The 22,341-nt window shown below is 42.7% G+C and overlaps 1 protein-coding gene across 2 annotated transcripts in view; it reads left to right on the top strand.

Annotated features, from left to right (window-relative positions):
* The window catches only part of LOC128758487 (CUB and sushi domain-containing protein 1-like), a 432,079-nt gene that overhangs the window by 113,135 nt on the left and 296,603 nt on the right, over positions 1 to 22,341 (top strand). For both annotated transcript variants that reach the window (XM_053864463.1, XM_053864462.1), the window contains exon 2: positions 13,564 to 13,780. In XM_053864463.1, coding sequence (XP_053720438.1) covers positions 13,564 to 13,780 — 217 coding nt within the window. The remainder of the gene's footprint in view (positions 1 to 13,563; positions 13,781 to 22,341) is intronic.

The following is a 22,341-nucleotide window of genomic DNA, read 5'->3' as shown; positions in this document are numbered from 1 at the left end:
CTTCATCTCAGCAGCTTCACCTTCTGCTGTGAAAAGTTGAAGGATAACTGATGTTCAATCCCTGATGGTGCAGTGCTGCATCACCTAAGGATCTCCACAAAAGCAGTGTGGAGATCCTGGTCACCAAAATGAAATACAGTAGCCCTTGGAGGTCTCATCCATGAACTCACAGCGACACACGTGTACTTGCTTTCACTCTCCGAAACATTGAAGGACTGTCTTAGGAAGAATATGCACACAGTGTCCACATATTTTTCTGGCACAAAGACGCAGAAACGGTCTGTGACCACCGCTGTCCCCACCTTTCTGCAGGCGATGCTCCCTTGTAACTTAAGAGTGTTGTTATTCATTGACCTGCTAAAGTGCTCTCCCTGAGCACCTCTTGAATATGATCCATAAATGTGATGAGATGTTTTCAGGTTCTGACCTGAGGGATATAGAAACGGCAACGGATTGTGGGATCAAGGTGGGACCAAAGCCACGAGAGGCTTTAAAAACCAGCAGCAGAATCAGTCAATTCAAATCAATTGTGAATTAGCCAGCGGAGAGACTTAAAAATCGATGTAATATGTGCTCTCCTTCTGTCAGGATGAGGTCTGTAATAGTCGAATGGGCTGATGTGTTCCAAACAAGGTGATCAACGGTAACATTTTTTGTGTGTGTTGAAAAGAGACGGTGGTTAGTTCAAGGTTGTTTTTATACTTTTCCAGATAATTTGAAATGGCTGTTGGTTGTAAACCAGGTTCATAATTGAACTTCATGACCCATTTTCAGTGGTAATTACATGGTCATGTTGAGAGTTAAAGGGCAACTTAGAGGAGTGAACTTTAGAGACATTGTTCCTGAGCAGAATAACAGACAGAGGGGGGGGAAACGTGTACATTATTTGGCCCTGGTCAGCATGAAAACCTTGACCATGTCTGGTCAGAAAGTGTGAAACGTAGCTATGTGTCCTGACGCCTTTTTTTTTTTTATTAGAACTGGCTCCACTTCTTCCTTCATTCTGCTGCTCCTGCAGTCTGCCAACATCTCACTTAGCTTCACTGTGGCTGAGATGTTGCAGGTGCCATGATTGTCCTCACATTTGCCTGATAAAGTTGCATTCTTGACTCCCATTAATGCAGTTGAATGTCCTGCCTCAGGTTGTCTTAAAACAAAGGATAAAAACAAGCATGTGCAGGATCCCACTCACAGCTCTTCACGTCCGTGCTGTGCAGTCTTATCGGCCATCTCTATGATTCACTTCTTGTCTTAGTTGCAGATCCCCAAACAAACACTGCAAGTCTGTTCTGCTGAGGCTGGCGCAGCGAAGACAAACACTGCAATGAAGGAATTATAGAGACCCGACCAACAAGCAAGTCTGGAGGGAGAATAACACCTGCTGTGTAAAATACTTCCACCTCAATGTGTTAAACATTTTAATTTAAGCTTCAAATCTCTTAAGATGCAAGTCTCACAACAGCTTGCATGTAACATAACTGCAGAAGACTTTAACATCCTGCTGCGCTGATTTGTTTTTGGCAGTTGTCGGTACACAACAAAAGATAATGCAGAGGAGCAGTTATTGTAGAACTAGATTTGAAAATAACACATTCAGCTCTTCAGTGGACTTACTGGCGTTTGATCGATGCTTTCATTGATATGTCGACGGGAGTTTGCTCTGAAGCTGGTGACTTAAAAGTAGTTGATAAAATATGACAATGCCAGAACTGAAACATCCATGATGAAGGGGCCTAAACATGTCACTGAAGTTTTAAAAAGTCACAGACAAGGCTGCGGAATTTTGCATAAATATACAGTCATGAATTCTCATGTGTCAACTACAAAGTTGGTTTGGTCGAGTACGTGTAAATCTGAATTGTAGTTTTTCAGCAACTGTGCATCCATTACTGCTGGTGCAGGGAAACAAGCTCTTCGGCTTCGGTATCAGCCAAGAGACGCCGAACCGTTGCATGGCAGCTGGATGTTCTAGTCGTGGTACTGAACCTTTGGGCCAGAAAGTTTGCCTCAAACGTAAAGGTTCTCAAACGTAAAGAAACAGGAAGGTTTCATCAAAGCAGCGGTGACAAAACTTGCCTGCAGGAGACTAAAGTCCCTTTGTTTACTCACATGAATGACCACCCACTACCATCCAGTTCATCTTCATCTTTACTCTTAGATGACCATTCAGTGTTATGAAGCCAACCTAACTGTCCTCTAACTCCGAGGTCGAGAACCTCTTTAGCTGAGAGAACCGAAAAACCTACATATTTTAGAATGTAGTCAATTTTTCTTTTCAAAAATACTCTCTCATACTATCTGCAGCCACCTTTACTTAAAGAGCATGACAGCAGTTCAGTTAACTCATGGGAAATTGCAAAAGACCGAAGAACCACAGAGAGGGAAAGTCTGATATTTGTTCTTGACGTGGCATCAGGATGTGCTGTGGAAAGTAGAACGTGCTTCAGTTGAAAGCGTCCTCATTGCGTAATGCTGAAGGCTGCCTTTGGCGTCAGTATAGAAAGCAAAAATCCACCTTCCAACGTCAATACATGTCGCCATGGCAGTGAGGATGGTTTGCCTGAATCAATCTTGGCGTTCCTCACGTCATACTTGCCCTCTTTACATTTTTATTATCATAACATAAGGCTGAATAGAGCCACTGCAGTGAGTTGCTTCTTTGAAGTATTTTTCTTGAAGTTACTCCCGATATACTAACAGAGAAGAAACTCGATCACAAAATAAAACAACGTAGAATTTCACTCCACCGTACTCAGGTCGGAGTATATCAAGACAGCATTCACAAAGGTTAACTGCTGAGGCAGTTAAGAAAAACAAACGCTCCAATGCCCAAGACCTCAATTCAGAGTGTCACGAAGCACAAACTGCTGCCACTACTCATCTGCTGCCATGGGTCCTCACTGTCGTGATGAGGGCTTTTTAAAACACAGTTAAACCGAGGGGGGAGGTGAGTACATTGATTTTCAAATGACAGTCTGTCTGGCAGGGAGTGGGCCTTCTGTAGGTGGACCTCCAGACGGCCGGGAAAATCTGAAAACAAACCCTGGCAAAGCCTCGGCCGTCCCAGTTGCCAAAAGACTCTGCCCAGTGCAGGGATTATTGGCCTACAATTCCATTCAGAGGGTCAATCTATGGTTTTGTACGGCGCCTTGCCAAGTCATGGACAACTCTCGCTGAGCCAGGAGACAGTTTCAACTGGTCCATTTACTCACTCCCGTGTTTGTTTTCCTTTCCTGTAAATGGTTGCAGATTGACCTACTGTGATGTACAGCCAGTTCCTCCACCACTTGGTTCTTTGGATGCTTTTCCTTTGAGGTAGCAGAGAGGCAACCACTCGACGGGTTATGCCTTCACTGTTTAGGGAACATAAACGGCTGTTGAATAGGGACATTTAGGAACTAATGAAATGCTTATCCTAAATAAACACCTTCATTTCTTTTAAGGTCAGATTCTAATGATGGAGTTATTCCTGAAAAACAAGGCAGGTGCCGCTACTGCACTGCTACATGTGGGAGTCAGGTGAATGAAAAGTCTCACTGAGAGGAGGATAAGGATTGGAGCTTATTAAAGGAGCCACAAATGGCGGTCTAATAAAGGAGGGAAAGGATTAGATGGTGGGGGGGGGGGCAACCAGAGGTTTGCTGAGGGACAAACAACGTGGGAGCGAAACAATGATTCTGACTCAGAGATAATGAAAAAGACGGAGGTTGGGACACCGGAACCCGAGGTGCCGACTCGAAGGCTGGAAAAAACAAGATACCAGATTTCTTTCTCTTCTGCTCACCGCCACATTTTTTATTTTTTTGTTTTTTTTATAGCTGGTATTGAATCATTGCAGTCAATAATTCTACATTGCGTAACTTAGAAAGATGCATTTGATTTGTGGCCCGGCGCTCTGCCGAGAGAGCGGCACAGCGGTTGATTTATGAGCTCGGGACCTTGTGGTCAGGTTTCCACTGGAGCGCTCAAACCCCGCCGCTGAGTCTCAACCCCTCAAATTTTACAATCTATATGATTATTACTGGGATCTATGCTTTGACCTGATACATGAACGAAGGAGAGTGAATTTGTGGAAGGTCTAGAAGTAGAAAACGGCTGATTTTTTTTTTCAGTTTTTTGCGCTGGTTCATAGTCTGAACAACACTGCAAATACTGGACAGTAGTGTGTGTGTTAGTTCTCATTCATCTGCAACTTGAATGTATTTACTAAAACGGTTGTGGACCTCTCTGAACCAGAGAGCAAACAGGAACATAGACTAGTGTCGTACTATTTAAAATAGGTCTTGGTCTCCAGACTGAACTCAAGACCACTTGGTCTCTCTGCATTTTCTGTCTGGGTGATTGACTGACTTGGGATTTCAATTCAAGACTGGTCGAGACCAACAGAGAAATCTGTCATAATTGGTCAGCATAATTGGCAAAAGTTTTTTCTTTGATATTTATCAGAGCTGGCAAACTGCTCCACAAAAGGGCCACATTGGGGGCCAGTTTTTGTTGCAACTTATCAGGAGGATTAGGAGGAACACCATGAAGGTGTCTGAAGACGGTTGTTTGTCAGACTGTCCTGCTCTTGTCTTTGTCTCAGTTTCCAAATATCTTGGTCTGGTTTTGGTCTCGATCTCCAAATATGTTGGACTCGGCTGGGTCTCGATAATGTCTTGGTCTTGGTTGGGGCGTACCTGACTGCAACATTATAGTGGGGCGAGCCCCCTGTAGGGCAGTCGAGCGATGCCGGGGGGCGGTGGGGACCTCGAGGAACATAGCTTTTTGCTGTACTAGAATAAAGTGAAATGTTAATGAAGTTATTCTTTGTTGTAAGTTGATGTAAATTGCCTTCTTTATTTCTTTTCTTTGATGTTAACAAGGATACAATGTTATGCAGAGGTGTAAAGAAAGTCTAATATTTACTGAGGCGGTGGAGAGTTACGCAAAAGGTTTGCTTCTTCCTTGGGGAAAATGACTGAGAAGCGCTGACTTAAACTAAGACCAATAAGGGAGGTGAGATCAAGACTGAGGCTGAGTACAAACCGCATAAGTCTTCCATTTATATCGACACAGATTTATTTATACAGTATCTGTCTGTCTGTCTGTCTGTCTGTCTGTCTGTCTGTCTGCCTGTCTGTCTGTCTGTCTGTCTGTCTGTCTGTCTGTCTGTCTGTCTGTCTGTCTGTCTGTCTGTCTGTCTGTCTGTCTGTCTGTCTGTCTGTCTGTCTGTCTGTCTGTCTGTCCGTCCGTCCGTCCGTCCATCTCTGCCTTGTTCTCGTCTCCCTCACTGGTCTTGGTCTCATCTTGGACTCTATAATGCACTGTACTTGTCAGGACCAGGGAAGTGTTGCAGAATCGTTGGGATGTTTCATCACATCACATCATATAGCTGTTGTTTTTCGTGGTCATGTGGGGGTTTTTTGGGGTGTATGAAGATTTTCCAGAAAAAAGTTACAAGTTGAAATTAACATTGACTCACGTAGAAAATCAATTACATTAGAAACAATCGTGGACTTGAATAAAACCCTCTCATAAACCCTAATAAAAAGCATGGAGATGGATGGATATAAACCAAAACTGATGTAAACAACACAATGACATGCTTTGATTCATATACCCTGGATGTTGGTTGTGATTTTTTTTATCCAGTGAGCACAGACAAAATCAGATCTTATGAATTTCACAGAAATTCTTTCTAGCAATGTTATTTCAGAAATACTTCTTTTCTTCTCTTCTTTCATTTGGAAGTGGCACAATTAAACCACACACTCACAAACCATAACATGGTCTGCAGCATTGCGTTCCAACAAAAATAAACCCAGAATTGATTCTTCTCTCCAGTAAACCATTCATAGGGCAGTAAAGGCAACATTCACAAAGGTGATAAAGAAAACCAGACGTCAACTGGTGCCTCTCAAAACACCCATTTCGATTGTCACTGAGCCCGAACTGCTGCCACGACACATCTGCCGGCGGTGTTTACTTTTAAAACACAGATTAACGGAGGAGGAAGGTGGTGATATTGATTTTCAAATGAAAGTCTGTCTGGCAGGAGCTGGGTGTTCCGCAGGTCCACCTGATTTTCAGACTGCTGGGCAATCTCAAAACAAACACTAAAAACCTTGGCAAAGCCTCAGCCACCTCAGACTCTGCCCAGAGCAGGGATTACTGGCCGAGCATTCCATCGACGGGGTCAGTCTATGGTTTTGTCAGGCACCTTGCCAACAACTCCCAGCCGGGAGACAGTTTCCGTTGTTTACCCCGCTTCTCTTGGTCTACTGTAAACGCTTGCTAACTTGACACACAGTGATGTACCGCTAACACCTCCAGGCCGTCAGATTAAAATTAAATAACGCATGACTCACGGAAAAAAAAAAATGCCCTCGCATCAGCTTCAACCTCCATTTCTCAGTTGAAAACAGATCATTACGTATGTAGGCCAATCTTAGTAGTTTCAGCCAAATTACTGAAATATTTACAGTCATCCCATACTCTTATCTAAAATTTTGACGTCGCTGTTGAGTGACCAATTTTTTTTTTGACATCCCCACCTCTGCATTATTAACAGCCCGCACTGTTTTTAATGTTTAATTCAGGATGGCAGCTCATTTAGTATTGTGGCAATTTAGGCTGAATCCAAATGAGATTTTGTCTGTCACATACGGAGGCTCACCATAAAATGAAATAGAATTTACCACTTTGCTTTATGGATGACTTTGTGGCAGTGGTTGGAATTGAATTTGCTTGTTTGATTGTAGACCTTGAACTTTTCACTAAGCTGTTTTGATGTTAAATAATTGGCAGGCTCAAGGGTTGAGAACATTTTTCTTTCAGCTGTGAAGAATAGAGAGGATGGCTGTCTTCCATCAGCGGCGTAAAGCAAAATGTATTCAAACAATGAACTTCTCAAGTCTGTACTCAGCCAATTTTGTAGATCGTGATCATATATGGCGCCCTCTCGCGTCCCAGGTAACTTTTTGTCTCTATTACTGGATGGAATACCACCTGTAAGACTCACCAGAACACCAACAGTCTCACATCTTTCCATCTCAACAAATCAAATGCAAGTTTCGTGACTCGCAAGATGCTGATCACCGCAAGATTCGCCCAAAACAAACATGGCGTCTGCGACTGGAAAATCACGGGTACATGAATTTTAATTTTATTCAGTGAAATAACCTGGGAGAAACATCCTTTTCATGAAACGGTGCGATCGAAATGTGACTTTGGAATTAAATACGCATCAAAAACTACATTCACAGTCTAATAACACTGTAAATGTGTCCATTTCGTCATATTCACTATTGTATATTTCCCCCTGGTTTTGGGCGTCTCCAAGACGCATCTCGACCTAAAAGCCAGCTGACAGTCTTTTATTTGAAAATATTTAGATTTTAAAAAGTTCAACTAAACTAACCACCAAAAACATCATGAAGTCAATTCTAAAGTGGAGTTAAGAGTTAGCTTGCAGGAGCAGCTGCTGCAGCACAGTGTGTTCTGTTGCAATATTTGCTATCGCGTGGAAGAACACACTGTACCACGATGTGCATTCACACAACTTTATTGACCTACGGACTGTCACAGGGCAAAGTTCAGTACAAAGGGGCTTCAGGGTGATGACCCTCGGTCGGAAAAACTGAGGGCTGTGCTGCGAACGGATCTTGCAAACTCAGCAGCACATGGAGGAAACAGGAGGTGGAAGATATTATCACTACAAGGGAGCTAAGAAAAAGCGTTGGTATGGAGGAGAAACTGATTGAAAGGCAGTTAACCATTTTATTGGACTATTGAATTGCGTTTTATGGAACATATTGTCATTGTTTTTTCTTTGTTTTTTGGAGGCTTTACAATCCCAGAGAATCGATTAGACGTGAAATGAGATAGGATTTAGGGCACAGAACATTTGACATTGGAAGTGGATGCACCGCTGTATAACTACAGCGCAAATAAGTGATCAAACTGTGAGAACATTGAATGTAAGAAAAACACAAATACAGTACATGAATGCGTTGTGCCAACTTCTATTTGCTTGTGAAAGAAGCAGCTGTGTGGTCTTTACTTACGGAGTACGATCAGAGCGGCATGATGCTTCAGAGAACTGCAAGATATACGCCTGTAAACAATAACCAAGTAGATGGATGCCATACCACACGTGAAGATGCAAATACTTGCTGAATTCCACTCGTCCCATCTGCTCGGGGGTCGGGGAGAATGGGACCTGGCAATGGAAGAGACTACGGACAAAAGGCAGAGACGACTGGAGACAGAATGAGAGACAGCTGAGGGGGAGAGGTGAATTGGGTTGGAAAGACAGCGGAGAATGATCTGAAATTAATCTGGACGCTCCAGATGGTTTGAAGTTTGCGCGCGTGTGATTTCTCGCCGACGTGCTGTGCGTCTCTGCCAGCTCGAGCCTTTGGGACGTCGTATAGGTACTTGTATGTGGATTCTGTGCCTTTGTACGAACATGAACATCTGGTCCAGGCAAAATAGTCGGCGAACATTTGTCTTTGGTGGAAATGTAAGTCTAGACAACATGTGTTTAGCTGATGAGTTGTGGTGTTGACAAGCCTAACTAAATGGTGTTTAACAGAGAGACTTCTGGTTTCTGACACAAGCTGACATGATGCCAGGACACACTCTCCAGTTCAGATGTGTGTGCTTATGCATTTAGCATTCAGTTCAGTCCAATCCAAACACCCCACACATGTGACAATGTGAATAATCTACTCTATTCAGTCTGAATAATATTTCATTTCCCATGCTGATCCCTTACTGAAGCACCAGGTTTCCGTTTCCTTGCTGTATATACGACTTTTGTTTTTGCCCAAATCCAAATTTGAGCAATGGCTGCTTGGCTTTAGCAAACATTCTCGTAGTGATGGGTAGGTGAGGTGTCATGAAACATTACTGCAGGGTTGATGAAACAATTTTCAGAGGTCACTAGATGGCACTCTTGGTTTAGAAATGATGGGAGGTTTCATTTTACTGCAGACAGTGCCATCTGGTGGCCTCTGAAAACCAGTGCACTGTCTCATGAAACCTCACCTACCCTTCAAAGCTGTGTCATGAAACCTTAGCTATGCATCACTACTGTCAGACGACATGATCCTCAATCCCCCAGTCCTCCTCTTCCTCCCTACTTTTGAATGACTGCCCTCTAAAGCCATGTTTTGACACAACGGTGCAGGCGAAAACGACTTGATGTGAGTGAAAGACAGAGTGAAACTCCGTCTATACACAAAACACACTTGTCATAGCCTTGACCTGACTATTGAGTGGACTTCTTCGTCTAATGTTGACGGCTTTCTATTGAATCAAATGTTTGTCCAACAGCGGAATTTCTCAGCGCTGTATGTAGGGGTTTCACTGCACTGTCTAAAACGTTAGCAACAGAATAGTTGGGTCGTAATGGGGCAGCACTCCTTCAGATTACGATCTTCAGTCATAGCTTCATGTACCTCAGCAAGCTGCAAACCCATTTATCAGATTCTGCGACCGCCGTCTAAACAAAGACTATATCTGGTAAAAATGAGGACAGATTCTACCATTTCCATCGCTCTGAAAACATTGTACCTGAACCATGGACAATCCGTAGCACGTTGCAGACCAAAGCAAACCAATTTGGTCCAGGATTTCCCTTAGCTCTTAGTCATATTGGCACCAACCACCAAAACAACCGCTGCGTACCCTGACTACATCCCCTCCTAATTGGAGTAACTAACACTTGAGTGAGGCAACAGGGGCTCAGGTGGTTGAGTGGGTGGTCCAATTATTGGATGGTGGGTTTGAAACCTGTTCAATACCAGTCGCTGTGGTGGATAATGGTTTCTGTTAAAAGTGTTTGGGTGTCACTACAGCACCACTGACAGGACTGGCATTAGTACTACAATGTTTGTGCAACGTTGTGCCACAGTAGAAGTGATCTTTTGTCCATTAGTGAAGTGTCCATCACAGCCTGTGGAGCAGGACTCCGCCCTCTAAAGTAGGCTGTTAAACAGGGCCTAGAAAGATGTACAATGCACTATGTTGTCTATCCGTCACATCATCTCCACCATCAGTGCAACCACCTCGGAAGACACCCCTGAGTTGGGGAAAAATCCTGGGCAAAACTGTGATTATGATGTCGAAGTACGTGCTGAATAGAGTTGCTCGGACGATCGGCCACTGGATCAATCGGAGCGGTTCTGCCGATCACAAAAAAAACGATCACACGTGACACGTGATGAAGCCCCACTAGTTATGAGGCATCCACACATACCTGCTGCTCACTCGGCAGCAGCATCTCAGCTGTGGAGGTTCTTTCAACCTGGCATGTAAAGTTTGCGTCATGCAGCACATGCACAGGAAAATGCTGTGCAGGGAAAAAAAAGGAGTTTTCCGGGCTTGTGCAAGTGAGACCGCTGGTTCCTCAACAGCAGCACTGGCCAGTCCGAGCGTTCATTTGGAACGCTCTATAAATTACTAAAAAAATATACATTTCACTGGGCTAGATGACCAGCCTTTCTCAGATATCGTTTACGTGGAGACAGAATGGATTGAATCTGTTTGTCAGCCACCTGAATCTGAAACTTCTGAAAGCATCAGAAGTGAAAACTTTCATAAATGCAGTTCTCTCGGTCTCAGAGTCCCGCTACGAGTGGCCAGTGTGTGAATATTTCACGGAGATAGCAATGGCTCTAGGGATTCGCCAAACTGTGACGTCTCATGTCAAATTAAAAGTTGCTGCATTCTGCAAGGTTTTTCTATTTTTAGCCTCCTTGAAGGTCTGAATTAAAATTACTTAATGGTTCATTTTTTTTAACCATCATTTACACAAAAGGTCTCATCATTTTGTTTACAAATTCATACTCAATCCATGTGATCGGTATCGGTGAATCCTGACCGTATCATCCCTCATGCTAAAGCCAAGTCTGTTTCCCAGTCAGCCCACTTTTTTAAAGACATCCACTGGATACAGGTCTCAAGTGACTAACAAGAACCCAAATCCAGGCCCGGAAACATCCTGATGTTGTGTCCTGTGTTTACAACAACAATGTAAGATGATGATTCATCTGAAAGCTCAACAACGTACGCTAAAACAATCTCCATGTTGGAGCGTTTAAAGTCATTAAAATTCATGAGTGAGAAATATGATCACACGCTACAAGCTGGTGGAGCTCTGCGTGTGCTTAAGATATCTGGAGTGCAGATGTCATGGGACCACATTTGTGGCCCTAGATCAGAAGATTACAGCGCTAACATTGTCAGGATTAAGGCATCTAAAAATACAGCCCACAATATGCACTGGTGTTCACGCACATGACATGAAAGCATATGCTTGTGGTGCCATGGGAGTCTGTGCCATATAAATCTTTTTTTAAAATTGCATGCGAAGAATGAAAGGTCTACGCTTTTCCCAGCACTCTGGCGTGTTTGGGCATCTATTGCACGCTGCTTCCTGTTCCACCTCAAATGCATCATACATTGAAGTACAAACATAGCTCTTAAGATCATCAAGAACATCAATGTTGGTTGTCCACATTGACTAGATCAATTCATTCTCACTGAAAATTTGGCCATACATCTGTGTGAGCTCTCATCGGAATAAAAGATTGGCACAGTTTGCTCCGAGAGAGAGGATCGTCTATTTAAATGACACTTTTCTGCATCAGTGATGCTGTGTTTAAGTGATTTGATTTGTTCTGGAGCAGCAGGTAGATGTTGTGTTTTATTGTCAACTCATGCATTTTTAGTTTTAGTGGTGATACCCAGTTCAAAGACGGATAAGAGGATATTCCGCAGAAAATGGAACATGTGCTCCGACTGTGAGGCTCATCCCTCAACATGTAACGCATGTGTCAAAATAGGATGCAAAGGTCCGATTCCCCAACATCAATATACTGCATTACACCATGGGAGTGAGGATGTGTTGCGTCTGTTTGTGTTAGGACTAAATACAGTGTAACCCCCAACTGGCAGAGCAGGGACGCGTGAGTTTCAGTAGTCTGAGTATCCAGTAGCCACTTTTAAGGCCCATTCATTTCGACGATCGTACGGTGAAACTGAACAGCGCGACTCTCTTTAAACACATTGATTTTTTTTTAAGAACCAAGTGATTCGAGTAGTTATTCTTGAAAGTATTCATGTTTTGCGCATTGCCAGGGACAATGTTTTAGTGGCTCATTTTCAAAACTCTTTTTCACTGAGCCTAGGAATTTATAAAAGCTGTAGAGTAATACAATACAGTTTTAATCTCATTTTACATGAAGCTTGGCCATTAACTCATTGACCAAAGGCTGTTTGATGAGAATGTCCACGACTGATATTTGTGGAGTGAATTTGTCTTAAGCCTCATGGTGTTATTCCCACCGTTGAAATGACTCAGATCTACCTGATTCCTGTGGTGTAAATAAAACTCCCAAGCTCAACCTGTAACCTCTCTTTGCTGTTGTTAGACTTGACAAGGAATCACTGATCTGCTTCATTGCGATTTCCAACCCTGCGTCTGTTGCGACGGCACTAAATCAATGTGAAACCGTGTGTCCTTTTTAATTCAGAACAAAAGGAGGAATAACTCCCTTCTTTATTGACGTGTACAAGTGGATGTTGATGAGCACCTTCATCTGCTGTCAAGCTGTGGCACGAGTTATGAGATGAAATACCAAAGACGCCAGACATGTACATCTTCATGAGCAGGCCAAACAAACATCTGCTGTTCAGTGAGTTTTCTCGTGAGGCGAACTATTGAGAAAAATATGCTGCATCACGGACTTGCACTTAAGTAAAAAAGAAGGAAAGGAGGAGGATTGAGTTCAATAAAACAGGCCTTTAAATATGATTTAATAGTGGGAAACACAAGATGTAACATGTTATATAAAGGTGTCAGAAGTGCATTCATGTACTTTATAATGAAAATTCTTGGCCGAAACTGAAAAGCAAAATTGAGGTACTGAATCACAGAAAGAACGAAAGTTGCATAAAATAAATTCCGTCAAGATGCATCAGTGAAGGGGAAAAAAAGGTTTATGTTTCTGGGAATTTCTGGAAAAACCTTATTTGACGTATCATCAAGACTCAATTTTCACTTTAGTTTCAAGAGCAGAAAAGAAGCCAGATGGTCGCTCTGTCATTGGCGACAGCTACTCCTGTGCGCATGGTATGATCTGGCTGCCGGTTTATGGAAATGAGTCATGTAGGAGTCGCTGCAGCGATGTGGAATCCAGCGCAAAAATACTCAACCTCTTGTGTAACGCATTGAAGACGGCAAACACAGTGTAATTGTATCCGCGCAAATTCCCAACAAGACTATTTATGTGCGATGCTTTTCATTATCTTCTTTAATATGGTCGCACAATGAGGCTTCAATAAATCTTGAACGGATCAAAAGGCTCAAGCTGAAAGCATACTGGGGATCTGTGTCGGGAGCTGGTGTGAAACCCTTGTGCGTATGTTAATCTCCATTCAAACTTTATTGGTGTATTGAACCTTTTACAAAGCCAAATGGTGTAATGGCCCGAGGCTTAGTGGCCAGTGTCTCCATCTGAAGGACAGATATGGAAGTGAAGGCTAACATTCTAATGTGGTTTTGTCTTGCAGCGGAGTCGTGTGGCGGTGTAATGCAAGGCCTGAATGGGACCATAGAATCGCCGGGGTTCCCCCACGGGTACCCCAACTACGCCAACTGCACGTGGCTGATAATCACCGGCGAGAGGAACAGAATCCAGCTAACGTTCGTCACTCTGGCGCTGGAGGAAGACTTTGATATGGTATCAGTTTTCGATGGGCAACCGTCGCCCGGCAACTTGAAATTGAGGTTAGTAAGAAATGCTTCGATTTCTCTCCGGCTACTGGGCCAACTTTTCTCCTTCCCTTTATCTCTAAACAAGATAGCGGCTCTAAAAGACAAAGTTGAAGCGGAGGTCAGGTTTTCTGTCTGTTGAGTTCGTCTTCAGACATCAAACTGTTTAAACTGTCGTCTAAACTGGTTGTATGGAAAATAAAAATAGTTGTCGCAGTTGTAAATACCAGTGAGGGTTTCATGATACAGTGTCCTGACTTTCAGGGGCCACCAGATGGCACTGTCTACTGTAGAATGTTGTGATTTGAACAACTAGTTCTATGAAGCCTCACATCATTTCTAAACCAGGAGCGCCATCTACTGTCCTTAAAAATTAGACATCAACCCTGCAACACTGTTTCATGATACCTCATCTACCATTACAAGTAAATACTATAATATCCACCCTGCTTTTGGTCACATTATTATGATGGATGTTCCCATGAACACTGTTTTTTTCAAGTGAATATGTATGTCCTGTAAGTCCTGACCCAACGTACAGCCCAACAGTGTTTTTACTGTGTGTGGGCGTGTGTGCACAAAAATTGAATTCTGCCAAAGGTACTAAAAACCCATTCTGCATATGGGACTCTGTATTTCTTACACATTTATTGTCTGAAAGTCATGAATTATTTTATTACATATATGTTTTAAACATTGTCACAGTTGTCATTGTTGTTGTTTTCCCCCCTCCAGAAGATTCTAATATAGTTTCTATATTGTATATTGTGAATACAACACCGACACTGTTATGACTGACATTTCCCACTTGTTGAACAAATATTGGCTCCTCTGCTGGATTTCAGGACCACGCTGCATTTGAGTGGTACGTGTGTTGACTAGCTGGGCAGCAGCACTGATGCTGGAGGTCAAGCAAAGCTGACTTGCTGGGTTTATTCACGGGCTGGTTTGTATGTGGGAGGGGCGAGATGAGATTTCTGCTACAGTAATTTACAGGCCATGAGCGCAGTCATGGATAACAAGTGCTTCCCCTTTTCAAGAGAAACATTGTAAAGCTATATTGTGACTTGTGTCTGATTTTCTGCCGCGTGGCCATTTTACTCACCAGAGAACAAGGAGGTGGACTGACAGTTCAGCTGAGTTGTAGGTTTGAAATTCTGAAATATTGAAGCATACACTCGCTGTCTTTGTTTTTAACATCTGTTTTGAAGCGGTGAAGGGACGGCAGCACTTGCAATAATGATGAAAGTCAATAGGTGGGCTGAGATGTGGTTGGATGGACAGACATTCAGTCGGACTGACCCTGTTCATGTCCAATTCAAATGAGATGTAAACACATTTTGGTTTACTGAATGTGAGAAATCCTAATGGAATTGTAAAAAAATGATCCGATTTTAATCGTATTTTTTTTTCTTTGTATTTTTTATCATTGTTATCTTGTGAGAAACTAGCATAGATATTCGTAGCTTATGGTCATGCAGCTTGATTTTAAAGTAATATTGAGCCTGATATTTGTGCAGGTAGAGTGTACACTGTGTACTATATATATATATATATATATATATATATATATATATATATATATATATATATATATATAGTTATTTAAGGAACATACTGTTTTATACAGTTCTCCTGTTGTGACTTTTTAAGTCTAGGAGAAGAGATTGCTGGCCAAGTTATTGTATGCAGCTTGAGTTTAACTATGAAAATGACCCCTAAAGTAGTTAACATGGCACAAAATATGACTAGTTTAACTACCAGCGAGTTACAGGAAATCAAGGTACGTACTTCAACAACATATAATTCAACTGTTGATCTGCAAGATCAAAACAACCTACAGAAATCTGGACTGAGGAGAGAAGGGAATAAAATAACCTTAAATAAAAGAGATTAAAATTTCCAATTGACATTCCTGTTGCTGCGAATAGGCGTGTTGATTTTATGCAACTTTATCTCCCGGTGAAATAAGTTCTCAAAGATGGCGCAAGTCTCCTGCTGATTTATTACAGTAATATTTCCCATTAAGTCAGTCCTTTATTTTGAGGTAACTGCCGGCGATATTTCATCCGCTGAGGGTCATCATCTTTAATGATCTTTTTCAGCTGAAAATATGACCGGTGAAAGATAAAATGGCCGGTTCATGTTTGGAAGATAAAGGGCAGTTTGTCACGTCCTGCTCTTTGGACTCCCAGTGAGTGTGTGTGTTGGAAATTGCTGGCCTGCAGCAAGCTTCTGCTGAGATCTGTGAACCGCTGGTGCGCTGACTCCTGGCCTCAACACAAGATGAGTTGACAGCTGCACCAAAATTGTTCACTGCTTTCCAAAAATCCTGCTGTGAGGAGACAAGAGGGAAGTGAAGTATTGCAGCAATCTCACCTGTGCTTGGCCCTTTTGAGCAGTTTTCCGATCACCTGCTGAATATTGCTCTTTCTTCGGCGGTGCTTTGTGTTGCTTGTGTTGTAGTCTTCGCTTCTGTTTCTCAACTCCTAAAAATGAAGTTGCTTATTTTGCTACAGATTTTTTCCAAAATAAATGAGTCAGCTACATTGAAATATAATCTTACAGTAAGTTTGTGTCTAATATAAAAGAGTATATATATATATATATATATATATATATATATATATATATATATATATATATATATATATATATATATATATATATATATATATATATATATCAGCATGACGGCTGCTTCACTGCCATCCATCACCAATGCAGAAGCCTTTTATATGAGCACCATTCGGTGGACGTTATAAAGTAAAGAACAAATCATGATGATAGCACCTATATTCTGAACACTCTTGTTGCTTTCGTTTTTACGATTACGTCAAAGGCATCGATATAGCAAGATGATGTAGATGTGACGGTCAAGTACAACAGTCCCACCGAAGATGTCACAAGCTAAAATGTTTTCTGTGGGTTCCTGCCATGAAGCACCTTTTCGACTTCAGGGTAGTTATTTTTTCCTGTCTGAACAGGCTAGTTGGTTCAGAATTTTATTATTTTATCATTATAACTGTCCCCCAACCCCTCCCTCAACATCGCATGAAAAAATCCAGTACTCCAGGAAACCATGGGGGGCAGTGTTGCTGTTACAACCTGATACGTAGTTCTAATGAGACACGAAGAAAACATATCAATGGTGGAAATTCTCCGTCCTCCTGTCTTGATATATATTTTCATGGTGGGAATATACAGCCTCGCCGACCACCGTCACCATGTTGGTTTTGGAGTTTGTTGCTGTCATGAATTTTGACTCTGTGCTGCTCCCCCTGGAGGATATATTGGTGAACAGCAACATAAAGAATGCGTGGAAGTACTGTATGTGATCGGTGACAAGGTAACAAGGTTTGAATCGGACGGGTACAATTCTGTATGTAAAGGGAGCATCAACTACTCCTCTCCTCTTCGCCAACTGCGTCCTGCACCCCACAGTGTTACGGGGTGCTCTCTCAATATAGTGATTTTCAACATGTTCTGGAGCACCCTGTCAAAACTGGGTTGTACAGGTTTGCAGTGGAAAAGTCTTTCCATTACAAACTAAACTGGGAAACTTAAGGGCGCTACATCAGTAGATCAACAATCCAAGACATAAAAAAGACAAAAGATTGAACCTTTTAAATCCCAATTCTGTAGATCTAGAATAGTGCAAAGTTTCAACAGCTGCAGGAACAAATACCTCCAAGTTGAAGGGATCTGCTGTTAGTCACCTAGCAATTTATTGTTATTTCCTTCTTTACCGTTAATATTCGGTTTGTTTGTCCCACCTCATTAAATGTGAGTCACGAGGACTCTGACTGCGTTTTATTGAGTGTAAGGGATGAATCTTTATTTGTCTCACAAGTGAGCTGACGGTGTAGCAGGTAATTAATTGCACAAAAATACATGCCGAAGTGCTCCAGGCTCTTAAACTTGTTTGATATTGTCAAAAGGTCACGACTAAATGATTCCAGATCAGGCGGCCATAAAACAGCCTGCCAGTGACTTCTATGAGTTTTGCTACTGAAGGTCAGCGAAACTTTTAAGTGGTTAGATTACAACAGCAAAGGCACATTTTCTTGTGTTCAGACCTCTGAAAGGCTGAAATCTGCGTGAAACTGGGGGCTGCACAACTTGGGCCGAATGATATTTTGAGCTATGCCATAATCATGATCACATTATTGATAAGAACAATTTTGAGTCAATTCAAAACCAAACTTCAAATGTGAAATAAATAAACAAACAGAAATAAATGAATAAATCCATAAAACTTCCCAAGTATTCTGGATTTACCAAGGAATAAATGTGCAATGTTGAGCCTGCAAATTTGCGAGCATGAATGTGGCTAGCAATGTTTGACAAAGTGTCCACTGTTGGTTTGGGACTCACTTGAGCCAAGATTTGAATTGACTCGTCCTTGACACCGTCCATTGAAACGGTGTGCTACTAGTATGTTTGCTGGCTTCAGAAAGGCGGCGGGTCTCAGTCAGACTGTCAGCACTGTTGTGATATGTTAAAAGTGGAGCCTCTGCAAACTTGGCTGTCTTCAAATTCAGTTGCAAAACTTCAAGTATTTGGTCGTAATCTGGAGCACTGTAAATCACGATCAGTGTGTCAATTTAAACATGGCCGCCAAAATCGTGATCACAAAAAAAAAAAATTCAATCCATCATGCTGTTGTGGAACTCTAGTTTTCTGTCAAAGTAAATAGGGAAGCCGGTAAAACTATTGCAACAACGCGAGTCTCAGTGAATGGATGCTCAGTTTACAGTATATAGAATGGGTTGGCCTCCATTCCGTAAAGGTCTGACCCTCCAACAAAGCTTTTCTGTAGCTCATGCCATGACTTCTCTGAGATCAGGTTGGAACCACTGGCTTCCTCCCATGGTTGTCACCACATGTGTCACTTTGGACTAGCAGCCTGCTGGTGCTTCTTTCCGTGTTTGTTTATCACGGCCTCTACAACAAACACTTTGTCAATATTTGAAATATTCCCACCTCATTTTCCGAGCTGCAGGAGGCTAGCGGTCAGCTGGTTGACCTGAAACTCTCTGCTGCCAGCGTCTGTCTCAGTGGCGGGGGAATCAGATATGAGTGCATAACCCTGCCCGCGTGGAGACTGAGATGAGTCCAAGTTGATCTGGCAGCCGTCTCTTTGTGCAGAAGGAGCATCCTCTTGAGGCGCAGGACACACGGTTTCTTTTGCTCACAGTCAGAACTCCAGTGTGGGTTGACTGATGAAATCTCACGGAGAAGAAGGGCTGCCCTGGTGTGGTGGCCTCTCGCAACCAGCCACTGATCATTCTGAACCATCCCACTCACTCTGGGAAATTATCTCAAAAGTGTGCAAATATTTATTTTATCACTCGCAGGAAACATCGTCTGCTCTCTGACTGAGTCTCGTCGGGATGAGCCAGTTCGCCCGGAGTAGGAAATGCAGTTTCACCGGCGCATAAATGACTCATTTTATTGAGACACAGTACTTTGAAGTAATCTACAGCCATTTACATGTGTAGTGGAGGGGGATATGCTGAATGAAATATTGAAATGGTTCTCCTTGATATATTCCCACCACGGAAATATACCCTTGAAAATGGAGGGTGTTGACTAAAATCCACGAGTTCACAGCCACACTTCTGCACCAGTAAGCAATCCTTTTCAGAGCCGTCATGCCGACACAGGGAATTTTCCTCACTGAAAGGTGCATGTTTACTCAAGTGTCACAGCAAGGGTTTTTCATCATTTCATTGCCGTCCATAGAGCGCATAAATGAAATGATCAGCTTGGGTTGCACTGCATATTGTGCTTATTGGTCGAATATAATTGATGACTTCAGTGTTTTAAGATTGCAGACCTCCACATGTGTGTCAGTTGTGGTGGCTGATTCTCCTGCTCCATTGAGCGCCTCAATGATTCACTGCAGAGGAACCTATGTGAAGCTTTAGTCATCAGTGTTCTCCACCAACCCAACCTCACTCCCATGGCGCAATATGCTGACAAAGGCTGCCGTCTGTGTTATATGTTGACGCCTATGAGTCAACATACTTTTGTGGCTCTCTTTACTCAAGTACAAGTAACATCCGACTTACGACCAGGATGGGTTCCGACCAACCGACACGAGGGTTATAGGTGCTACTGTAGTGGTAGATGGCTGTGTGAGAGTGAGATGTTGGGATACTGTGCTGCCGTAACTGTCGTACGCGTTGCCGGGCTGCTACGTGCTGCGGTGCCAGACATTGAATAAAAAAAAAAAAGTATCTGCTGGTTGTGGTCATAAGTACGGGTTGACGTAAGTCGAGCAGGTCGTAAGTCGGATGTTACTTGTACACACAGCAGGTAAGGAGCGCCATCCCTTGTCTTACCTAACCCCAACCGCCATCTTTCTTTTGAGTGGCACGCTGCCCACGCAACATCAGCATAGGACGCAGAGCTCCACTTCCTCAATAGTTTACACCATGGGAGTGAGGATGTGTTGCTCACGACAAGAAAGGGGAGCGGATGGATCCACTCATTTTGTTTGTAACCTAATGAGTCAGTCTCGAGTGACTCAAATGAGTGATGCAAATTTATGTTTTCTGCTCATGGATTGGAGTTTTGCTGTTAAAACTGTATTTTTACTGAGCCATCACACAAGGACACGCAATAGGTCAAATTTCATTGAATTTAAAATCATCAGAATTTGATCCGGGAAACACCTGGACGAAGGCGGCACACAGAAACTCAGAAGTTTCAAAAACATATGGCTGATTCTATGACTCCAGTTTTGTGTTTGAGAACTTCCAAACTGCATACTTGAAACGACAACCGTGGCTGGTAGCAGAAGGCAATTCATGAGCAACAGGCCATTAGCCATGCTTTCAACAAATGTATATGTTTACGTTTATGCCACAACAATTCTTCCTTGTCTGACATGTCATTGTGAAAGTTGGGCAGCGATTGGAAGAGGTGAAGAGGAGAATGCAGGCAGGGACGAACGGATCTAAAGGTGTGAGATCAGGGAAGCAGGAGGGCAGTATATCTGAGGTTTGGACACTGATTTAAATAGGCCCGATTGTTTAGTCGTGCATGGATGAGAGACAGTGTCAGACAAGGAATGTTGGACATCACAATACCAGGAGAACACAACCATGGATGTGCGTGTTAAAGCTAGGGCTAGGACAGATGCACAAGTTCAGTGAGTTCAGCTCATCCAACTATTTTACGCTGCATGCAGAGTCTTTGGGTGTGCAGGTGGGACCGCTGACATCTCAACTCTTTTCGTTTCATGTCAGTAGATTACCGTGTGAAGCGAGTCGCATGAGGTATTTGCAGAAATGCTCTGCTAGGCTACGCTAAGTCCTACAATTTCACAGGTAAATGGATGTATTTTTTATACGTGTGTGAGTGTGCAAAATTGTAGATGGTCCAAATTTTAAGTGGTGCCTCAGGAGAGAGGGAAGTTTTTGCCGTCTCTTTATGTAGAACAGCAGTGACAGTGCTTCCTCCACTTCTGATCCAGAGCTACAATTAGAAAGAGCATGATTTATGGGGATTGGACTGCTTGAAATGTGAGTTTCCCTTCCTCACCCTTTAATCTCTGCCATGCCATGTGCTTCTGTGTGTCCCACAGCAACCTTAAACCCTCCTCTGCAGCAGTTAACAATGTGTTGACCAAAACGTTGCTTTGTCAGGTTCAGGTTATAAGTGATTCAGCAGATCAACAAACAATGTCAGCTGTGCCATTCAGGTACACATTCTGGGTGTGGCTGGTTGTTTCAGCGCTTCCGCCCGCACCAGTCTAACAGGAAGCGGATGATCCCGCCAACGCGGACCGACTTCATCTTGATCAAGTCGAGGCTTGGATGGCCGTTGACTTATTGACACTTCTAAATCGAGTTCCCAGATTTTTCTTTCGCTGTGTCATTGCTATATTTTGAAAACACATTTCAAGAAACTGTAAGTGTAATACAGGGAGCAGGAATGGACCAGAAAAAGTGCTTTTCGGTACTAAGACATCGGCTTTCATTTGACAGCATCAGGGTGAGGATAGGGCACCGCAGGTTATCACTGAAGTGTTCTAGCTTCTCCATAGAGAGATGGAAAGAGAGTCATTTTCAGAGAGCGATCCAAAAGTAGAATAAAGACAGAGAAAATCACGAAGCGGCGGGGCAAGGTTCAGAAGGGTGTCGGCTTTCTTTCCTCTCTCTCTCTCTATATATATGTGCCTCTACTAGCATACCTTTGCTTGTGAGCTCCTTTCAATGTTAAATAATTCAATGAACTGTGGAACCCAGTGTATTTCAGATGCAACTAAATCAAGATGGAAATTAAGGATGTTTCTTACCCAAGCAAGCCAAGTGAAATAAGGGGTCAGCCGTAGTGTATGTGGCAACCTCACCAACAATTAGTATCGACCGAGCAGCGGCAGCTAAAATAACCGGTCTGCGCTACTACTCAGACTTAATTTTATTGATGGCATTTTCCAACTAATCTCCAATCTTTGTCGACTAAACCGTAATTGTACTGAACCGTGCAGACTGAATCTTGTCCATACTGTATATAATCTATTGTTAAAACATGTACATAAAATATTTTAGCAGTTGAATTCA

The sequence above is a fragment of the Synchiropus splendidus genome, chromosome 5 (genome assembly GCF_027744825.2).
Source record: "Synchiropus splendidus isolate RoL2022-P1 chromosome 5, RoL_Sspl_1.0, whole genome shotgun sequence".
NCBI classification, from domain to species: domain Eukaryota; kingdom Metazoa; phylum Chordata; class Actinopteri; order Syngnathiformes; family Callionymidae; genus Synchiropus; species Synchiropus splendidus.
Note: the sequence above shows the minus strand (reverse complement) of the source record. Positions and strands in the feature narration are given on the sequence as shown.